The 9,718-nt window shown below is 39.7% G+C and overlaps 1 protein-coding gene across 1 annotated transcript; it reads right to left on the bottom strand.

Annotated features, from left to right (window-relative positions):
• Positions 1 to 1,822: 1,822 nt before the first annotated feature.
• On the bottom strand, positions 1,823 to 8,049 carry LOC129355318 (stromal cell-derived factor 2-like). Its single transcript, XM_055024824.1, has 3 exons — positions 7,804 to 8,049; positions 3,786 to 3,982; positions 1,823 to 2,353 (listed from the first exon to the last, which is right to left on the bottom strand). The coding sequence occupies exons 1-3, from the start codon at positions 7,985 to 7,987 to the stop codon at positions 2,075 to 2,077; spliced, it is 660 nt and encodes a 219-aa protein (XP_054880799.1). The 5' UTR covers positions 7,988 to 8,049; the 3' UTR covers positions 1,823 to 2,074.
• Positions 8,050 to 9,718: the final 1,669 nt, after the last annotated feature.

Below are 9,718 nucleotides of genomic sequence, written 5' to 3'. Positions count from 1 at the left end.
ATTAAAACTGTTTTGTAAAGTTGTACTTTAGATTCTAATTTTAGTTTCCAAGTCTTTTCAGCCTTTCTTTGGATTTAATCAAGGTACAACTAATGATGTGTCCTCTTAAACAGGTTTTAAGGGCTTCCCACCTCATAGTTTCAGATGTTTCCATTGTGTTCTCATTAAAATAGTTGTCCATTTCTTTCCCCACATATTTCATAAATTCTTTTTCCTGTAGAGATTTTTGGGTTAAAGTCCTTCTAGCTATTTCTCTGATCAGGCTTTGATCTGTGTTTAGAAGACAGCATGGTCCATGGTCTGATATTAATATACTTTCATACAGCAAAACTTATTTCAATCCTTTTTAAAAGCTTGAGGAAACCCCAAAGGAATCTGAGATGATCTTACTGTGGACTCTGAGATTGAGCAAGCAACTAAACTGCGGTACACTTCCTACGGCTAATAGGAAGCGTACAACAGATTATTTGTTAAAACATCTAGTTCTAACAAATAATTTAGATTCAGCAATGATCTCAAACATTTTTCAAAGATAGTATAAAAGCATTAGAAATTTTTCTGGAAAATGTAGTTAACTCTAAAACCTCAACCACATGATCAGCAATCCAAACCAAGAGTTCAAGACAGCAAAAAAAGATAGTTAGCATCATGACCACCAATGTGTTTTAGTGTCTAGGTGTCCCATGACATGTGTGAAGTAGATTTTTCTTTCAAGAGAAAATCTTTTATTTGCATCATACAGTAACATAGTCTAGATGTTTTTTCATGCAGCTGCAGAAGGTGTACAAACTAAGTGAACAAGATGTGTCTGTTGAAGTTTCCCAGACAGGTTATCTGGGAACTTGCTGTTTTTCCCGAGGTCTTCCCTGCATGGAGATAGAGTGTTTAGTTTTCGCATCCCGTAAACATTACAGTGAATGAGCGTGTAAGGTTGAACTGTTCGTTTCTTTTGTTTGGTCTTAGAAGATTGAGTCTCCGCCTGTTAGCAGAGAGGTGAATAAAGCAACTATACAACTCTGAGTTCGTTTGAGCAGAATGATTTTCGCCTAATGCAGTGGATTTTTGCTCTCCGTTTGCAGATGTATTAAAGATTGTTTTTGCTCCCTGACTTTTGTCTGGACCTCAGTCTCTGAATTATGTACTTCACACATGCATTATTAACAGAACACATCAAAGTAAAGCTTTGCCAGAAAGCTTTACGGGGTGCAAATGGCATTAGTATCGTATTTTCCGCACTATAAGTTGCAGTTTTTTTTTCAAAGTTTGGCTGGAGGTGCAACTTATACTCTGGAGCGACTTATGTGTGGAAATTAACACATCATTATATCATATCACGTTATTTTCACACTAAACCACAAGAGGGCGCTCTAGGCCTGTGTTATTCTACCTTTGGAGTTAGCAGAGTTGTTTGCAAGCGACACCCAAGATGAAGATTCCATGGCATTTAGTGATTTGGAGAGACACGGATGGTTTGGTAAACTTGTCAGCATGTTATTTATGCTAATTATCTAAATAACTCTTAATATGTTAACATTCCAGGCACGTTCTCAGTTCGTTGTTCATGTGTCATGTAATGTTAGCATACCGTACAATTATTCAGCCTGTTGTTGCGTCTATTCTATTTTTATTGCCTTCCAAGATGACATGTCTGTTCTTGGTGTTGGATTTTGTCAAATAAATTTTCCTCAGAAATGCCACTTATATTCCTGTGTGACTTATAGTCCGGAAAATATGGTACTTTGATCACGTTTTCTTCCTTCCTAAGTGTATTGCAGCAAATCAACAAAAACAAAGATTGGATTCAAAGCACAGTCTCACACTATTTAAAGCAACAATTCTGTATCTTTCATTAACAGAACTAAGGAGTAAATAGAGAACAATCATTGCAGTTGAGTGGGTAATTCAAGTTTGCATGTAGAATTACAGTGCGTGTAGAATAATGAACATGTTCCACCTTGTCACATAAAAAGTCCTTATCGACATAACTCACACAAAAACATTTGGCTCAGGTGAGCTGCAAAAGCCCCACAACAGAAGAAAGCGTGTCCAAAATCTATTTGTCCTGGAGCAGATGTCAGAGTTCATCGTGCCGAAGCGGCTCCTGGCTGGGCTGAATGAACACGCCTTCCATGGTGCGCCACAAGTTGTGCTGGTTGGGGGTGCTCATGCCGTGCACCTCGCGCTGGCCACGGATCGGGTGGCCATACTGCTCGCCTGTGATGCCCAGGAAGACGTCTGTGCCCATGTGTTTGAAGCGCACAGGCTCATCACGGTCCCAGTAGATTCCATCACACTGGACTGTCCACACGTCCAAATCGTCTCCCTCTCCATTTTCTCCGAAGGCGCTGACTTCCTATAAAAAGAAAGACAACTCAAGGTGGGGACAGAATTGTTTACCAGAATTATTTGTGATCCAGTTGTCATGTTGAGGAATGATAGCAATGCACTGTGTCCCTTTATCTTTAAAATATCAAAGAATGAGTTTAAATATATTAAAGTCTCTCAGCTATCTTTGTGTCCTTTAAATTCTTTATAGCGCTTTATAAGTGCTAACATTATTATTGAGGCTTCCCTAATATATTAGCAATTGTTATTGAAATTCTCATAGCCCTTTCCATTTCCTTCTTCTCTTGCATATTTTCTACATTTAATTAAAACATGTTCAACCCTTTCTATTTCTTCACAATGACAACAAGCCCCTGATGGATGTCTCCCCATAATTTGCTGCTGCTCTTGTTAGTCTTCAGGGAGTTTTTATTTTTCCGGGAAGAGAAGAACCTTCTCACTTAAATTAGTGTATTTCAGAAGTGCAGCCTACAAAGTTAATATTTTTGGATATTTTTAATCTAAGTGCATGTCTTTAATATGGTTGTTTGAGCTGCTGGGTCAAGTCAAAAGTACAGTATTTCCAATAGATCTGGTAATGCTCAGATTTCCAAGTTTTTTGTTTGCTTGAACGGAGCATTACAATTCTAATGCTCAGATAACCTAGCTTTGCAATACAAAGTAAATTATCAATATTTTTACAGGATCTCAAGTAAGATTTTGTGGTAAGAAAGTCTCAAAAGTCAAAAGCTAAGGCATGCTGATCATTTGTGCACAATTTGTAATCACAATCATCATAATAATAAGCAAATTGTTGTGACAAGTTTTTCTGCCCAACTTTTTACGTTTTAATGTCTTGTAATTACAAACATGGAGAAAAGACGTACATTTCAAATTTGCACCATGTGCTCTCCTATAGTTCGCATTCACAGACTAGCCTATAGATGTCGCCTATCTGGGACCAATATCTGAAGAACTGAAACCTATGGTCGCCTGGGAGATGTGGGGCTTTGCACATTTTCAGTTTCAATTTATTATTAATATAGCTGAACATTTTTCTGTAACAGGGCACAATGGCCTCATCTGCAAAGCCAAGAGCAGAAAACTGAGGTTGCAATTCACACAGTCATCAGAAGCAGACAATGACAGGCTGAAAAAAGGTGGTGCAAAACACCCCAATTTAGCTGGAGGGGTGAGAGTGTGACTCAGGCTGGTAGTGGAGGATGGATGAGGGGAAACCAACGTCACAGCCTGCTGTGACTGTGGTCCCTTCAGGACCACAATCTTCTGACATGAACCTCAATCTGTATTAGCACTGTGTGTTCAATAAAGTGCTGGTAGACCTTTTTGTCCTTAGCAGACTAGAATAACAAAGGAAGAAGGCCCTGTGACACTCAAATTGTTTGAGTAAAAACAGCTGAAATAAAAAAGTCTAAAGTAAGTTTGTGAAAACTTTTGACCTGGTTATTAGACAGAGGGGAACTGAAGTGGTGTGTGTGAAGGTTCCGGTTGGTCTTCATGTGTGTGATCCGGATGGGCTGACCACATTTGATGGCTGACCCACGCTGACATGGACGTGCTGGCTTCCCACGGATCTGCCAATAACTGTTAGCATCATCAGCACTTTCCACTCCGGTTACAGACTGCTGTCCACTACCTGCACACAGGCACACAGACACACACACACACACACACACACACACACACACACACACACCACACACACACACACAACACACACACACACACACACACACACACACACACACACACACACACACACACACACACACACATCATAGTGTAAGTAATAGGCTGAAGCTTACGCCTTAATTTGTGTTTGCAAAACAAACTTGTTCAAATGAAAATCCTTCACACTACAGTCATTTACCCATTCATATGCTGATTGTGACAAGCTAATCATTCTGATGACTTGTTTGTGTGTATAATTGAATTTAGTAGTACATTAAATGATATTTTTGTTATTCTTTGTCTCTGTTTCAGATTCAAGCAGGCAGGTGTAGGAAAGAGCTTCATGAGAAGAGCTAAAACATTTCTGGCCCTCTGCCGGCTGCATACCTCAAAATGTCCACTATATTTGGACATGTAGATCTGAAGATAAACTCTCTGGATGTTTCTGATCTAAGAATCATTTTGTTTGTGGTCATGCGTTGGAATCTCATTGAATTGCAGAACAACTGAGGAGCATTTTGCATTTTATACACTTGTTATCACTCTGGCTAGAGTGTGCGGTCTCAGAAGAGTAGTTTTGGCATACAAAAAAATTGGTTTCTTCACTGTAATTACATAATTGCAATTTTGTATATTCAGAAACATTTGATACAATCAATGCAAAATTAAATCCAACTGTTTTAAATTGTGGTGTAACAACAATATAGATAGTAACTCAACTACTCAACAGTAATGGGAATTTCGTTTTTCTCAGTTCCTCCAAACTTCTGGTATTCCTGGTACCCAAAACAGTTTGCCAAGCTTTACTTGCCAGAGCGCAGACCAATCACACCGCTGGCGCCTCTGTGCGTTGTCCGTTCTTGGTCTCTGAAGTTTACCTCAGCGAGGACTGCACGCGCCACTTTGAACTCAAACTGGACACAGCCTGACCTAAATGGATATTTACATCAAACCTTACGAGGAATTATATTTCTTTCAAGAGTTTTTCATCAAGGTCTGATTCAAGTTTAAAACCCACAGGGTTAGCTCTGCTTGTGCAGCTCTAATATATAACCTTTAGTCACGCTTTAGGAGGTGCGCGTTGAGAGACTAGTGAGAATGATTTATCTTCATGAACAAAGGATTGTATGTGCGGCATGTGCATGTACATCTCACACACGCTGCCCAGAGCGCGAGCTGTCATGTGTATCTGCTGGTAAAGTTTATGCATGTGTTCCCGTTTAGACGGTGCATTAGTGGTAAGTCTTTCAGCCTGTGGAGGAAATGTGGCCTTGTAGTCATGCAGCACACTGGTTTTATTTTATTCCATTACAATTATTTTCTTTCTTTTCTTTTTTTTTTTTACCAAAATATTTTTATCCGGATTTTCCACTTTCAAAATGCAATCATGTAACTGTCTGAACAAGTTTTCTTTGTAGTTGTTAGATGACATTAATTATTCTTTCTAATATCAGAGAAGTGAATAACACGCATACAAAAAATTTAATCAACTGATTAAATTTAATCAATTTAAAATACATAATACCCCTGGTCTCAAAAAAGAATGTGCATGTTTGAAATGGGCTTCATGATGCCCCTGGAGGTATCAAGAACTAAAAATTAAAATAGATCTAATAAAATAGATGTTATCTATCAGTTGGCTCCTGCACAAGTTTGCTACTTATGCATGTGTAGATGGGTAAATGTCTCTTAGTTGCTGTGGGGTATGGGAGACTACAAATGCAAGATAATTACTTGGATTTTAAATTGTTGGCGTACAGCAAGAGGAGTTTGCACAGCTCTGTCCATATTTATATTTCAAGCTTACAAAATTAGGCATAGTGATTAATTGTGATTAATCAGTCGGTGCCAGATTCTGCTATGGGCAATCACCCAGTGCGGCATCTTGTCGGAGGTAACAAGATTGACCCCTCACCTCTCTCACCGCCCCAATTGTCTGTGTCTCACTGTAACTTCCATTCTTCTGTCCATAGACAAACAGACGGAAGACATGATGAGATACTGTCATCTCACTGTATCTGCCAACCTTCGGTCTTCTGTACTTTCTGTACAGAAGGTACAGAAGGCGTCTCTGTCAGCAAACAGTATATGGATAGAGAGAGAGGAACATATCTATCTATGGAAATGTGTCTGTGTACCTGAGTATTGACTTAAAATTAAAACTAATATTACTGAACATTGCTATTTTTCAGGAAACAGCATCAAGAGCACAAGCGGCTCCAGCAGCACCTTTTGCCACCTAGAGTATTTTTTCAAAGGTGAAACTATTTCAGTAATGCCTTGACAAAACATATTTGGTAGTTCGCAGGCATCAAGTCTGTGAACTGTGTAATATGTACTTAAAAAAACAAAAGGAGAATTTTGAACAGTTTCCCATCTGTTTCATCCATGTTGGTCATGTTTGGCTGTTCACCAAGTCGTAAACTTGCCCAAATGTATAAAATGTACTGTTGGGGTTGCAATAAAGTTTTGAAAAACTTCAAGTTTTGAAAAATATGCTGGATCCCTTCCTTCCTTCAAAAGAAGAAAACGACAGAGTTAGTTAATTAATTAGTTAGTTAATTAACTAAATTAATTCATTATAATTTCAGACATTATAAAAGTCTGAAATAATACCCTTTCTTAATTTATTCCGATCATTAATTTTTCAAGCGATGTAAGGGGATGGTTGTTAAGATTACTGTAATTTGCTTTGCTTCTCAATTGAAGAAATTAAAAATAATGCTTTTCATCTATCAAATGAATTTGATGGGTTCCATTGCCCCATTCCTCCATTTTCTAACACCCTTGTCCCCGGTGGGCCCAGGAGGTGCTGGTACCTATCTTCCGGGCGAGGGCTCGGAACGTCTCAGGGCAACACAAAGACATGACAAACAATCATGCACACGCCTAGTAATTGTTAATTACCATGCAAACTCTGTGCAGAAAGACCCCGGGTGGGAATTGAACCCAGGACCTTCTTGCTGCAAAGCAATGGTGCTACCAACTGCGCCACACACATTCATGCACCATATATATATATATATATATATATATATATATATATATATATATATATATATAGAGAGAGAGAGAGAGAGAGAGAGAGAGAGAGAGAAAAAAAAGAGAGAGAGAGAGAGAGAGAGAAACTGTTCTGTAGTGATGCAACAGCGCCACACTGAGGACAACATTAAATACAACCTTGTTTTAGATTTAACTAAATTAAATGCATTTGAATCTGTAAAACTGGCCTGTAAAACATCTACAGCATAGCAGGTTATCTAATCATCTCATTAATACATTCGTTCATCCATCCGTCCATAAGTCTTTCAAAATTAGGACACTAATCTGAAATTATACTGATTCCTGTAGAGCTAAATAAACATCATGGCATGGTAATGACTGAAGATGGCAGGAGGCGAAAACAAAGTCAATCACAAATACAAAATTATACCACTATCACAGTAGTGATAAAACATTAAACCAGTTCAGCTGATAATTTTTCATTCATGCAATATTGACAACAAGGCTGAGCTTTTACAAAACAAGAGCTGAACATTTTTAAGAAATCTCTTTTGGTCTTGCATAAAATCAGCTTGAACAGATCTTAGAATGAAGCATGTTATTCAATGTGCATGAGAAGCTCTGTTATTGTTCAGCTATTAACTGTGAGGCGCTCTGGAGCCTTTGAGCTTAGTAAAGCTTTCACACACAGAAAGCTGTGTGTGAAAGCTTTACAAAGTTAAAACAACATCTTCATAGCTTTTCTGGTCAATACTTTGTTTTTACATTTGGGCCTGCGGTTACCTGAGCCGTATTTGACATCATGTGAATGTAGACGGACGTTGTGTCGGGTGTTGAGCAGTTTGACCAGCGAGCCGCAAGTCACATAGTTTAACTCCGACTCTCTCCCCTCGCAGTCAAACAACAGCAGCAGAAGCAGCAACGGCAACAGCAGCAGCTGCCACCGAATCGACCACAAGCTCTCCATGTTTGCAGCTCGCTCTCACACCCGGTCTGCTCAGCCTCTGCTCGTAAGATCACTGCTTCAGTCCACAACCAATCAACACCTGACAAGTCCCAAAACACGGAAATAAATGTCAGCATGTGATTGGTCAGTGTACTTGTTATGTTTCGTGGGAATGTGTACGACATGCCGGAAGGGACAATTATGTGTATTTACGATACCAAATTATAATATAAGAGCCTACTCTTTAAGAGGACACTTATACCGTCTCCTGGATTATTATCTCCCCTGTCTTCAATTACCGATTGTCCTTTAGGGAAAATATGTTTCTCATTGCATCCACAAGCAGATATAAATCAAGGTATTAGTGTTCTGTTTTAAAAACATATTGTTACTGCCTCATATGTAATTTTATACTTGTCACGTAATATTAAAAATATAAATAGGACAAAAGTCTGGATGTTTCCATATAAATTTGTAATAACTAATAAAATTAGAGAGGCATCCTACAAAATTATACACAAATACTGGGCAGTTATTCCCTACATGCTACAATTCAAAAAGGATATTAACACAATGCTCTCTATGTGATTCTCACCCTGAGACATGTTGTTCACCTTTTCTGGCTTTGTATCTATACAATGTTTTGGAGATACACACACACGGCCACACACACCGACACACACACACGCACACACACACACATATATATATAGCCTATATATATATATATATATATATATATATATATATATATATATATATATATATATATATATATATATATATAAAATTCCCTTCTCACCCACCGCGGGTGGTTCTTATCCTCTGAGCTCGGGTCCTCTACCAGAGGCCTGGGAGCTTGAGGGTTCTGCGCAGTATCTTGGCTGTGCCAAGGACTGCACATTTCTGGACTGAGATGTCTGATGTTGTTCCTGGGATCTGTTGTAGCCACTGCTCCAGTTTGGGGGTTACTGCCCCGAGGGCCCCGATGACCACAGGCACCAATGTGGTCTTCACCTTCCAGGCCCTCTCCAGTTCTTCCCTGAGGCCCTGGTATTTCTCCAGTTTCTCCTGCTCCTTTTCCTGATGTTGCAATCACTTGGTATTGCTACATCTACCACAACGGCTTTCCTCTGATGTTTATCCACTACGACAATGTCTGGTTGGTTCGCCATTACCATTTTGTCTGTCTGGATCTGGAAGTCCCACAGGATCTTAGCTCTGGCGTTCTCCACCACCTTTGGGGGTGTTTCCCACTTTGATCTCGGGGTTTCCAGTCCATATTCTGCACAGATGTTTCTGTACACTATGCCTGCCACTTGGTTATGTCGCTCCATGTACGCTTTCCCTGCCAGTATCTTGCACCCTGCTGTGATGTGCTGGACTGTCTCAGGGGCCTCCTTGCACAACCTACACCTTGGGTCTTGTCTGGTGTGGTAGATCTGGGCCTCTATTGCTCTGGTGTTTAGGGCCTGTTCCTGGGCGGCCAGGATGAGGGCCTCTGTGCTGTCCTTGAGTCCAGCTTTTTCCAGCCATTGGTAGGATTTACTGATATCAGCCACTTGGGTTATTTGCTGGTGGTACATCCCATGTAGGGGCTTGTCCTCCCATGATGGTATCTCTGGCACCTCAACCTCCGTTCCCTGTTGTCTGAGACATTCACTGAGCACATTGTCTGTTGAGGCTTTGTCCCTGATGTATTTATGGATCTTAGTTGTTTCGTCCTGGACAGTGGTTCTCACACTCACTAGT

Source organism: Poeciliopsis prolifica, unplaced genomic scaffold, assembly GCF_027474105.1.
Source record: "Poeciliopsis prolifica strain line A6 unplaced genomic scaffold, Auburn_PproV2 SCAFFOLD130, whole genome shotgun sequence".
Lineage (NCBI taxonomy): Eukaryota > Metazoa > Chordata > Actinopteri > Cyprinodontiformes > Poeciliidae > Poeciliopsis > Poeciliopsis prolifica.
Note: the sequence above shows the minus strand (reverse complement) of the source record. Positions and strands in the feature narration are given on the sequence as shown.

Excerpts from the sequence above, each read along its gene's own strand:
- LOC129355318 (XM_055024824.1), bottom strand. The coding sequence starts at position 7,987 with ATGGAGAGCTTGTGGTCGATTCGGTGGCAGCTGCTGCTGTTGCCGTTG. Across the intron at positions 3,983-7,803 it reads TGATGTCAAATACGGCTCAG|GTAGTGGACAGCAGTCTGTA; the intron begins GTAACCGCAGGC and ends GCCTGTGTGCAG. Across the intron at positions 2,354-3,785 it reads CCCCTCTGTCTAATAACCAG|GAAGTCAGCGCCTTCGGAGA; the intron begins GTCAAAAGTTTT and ends TTCTTTTTATAG.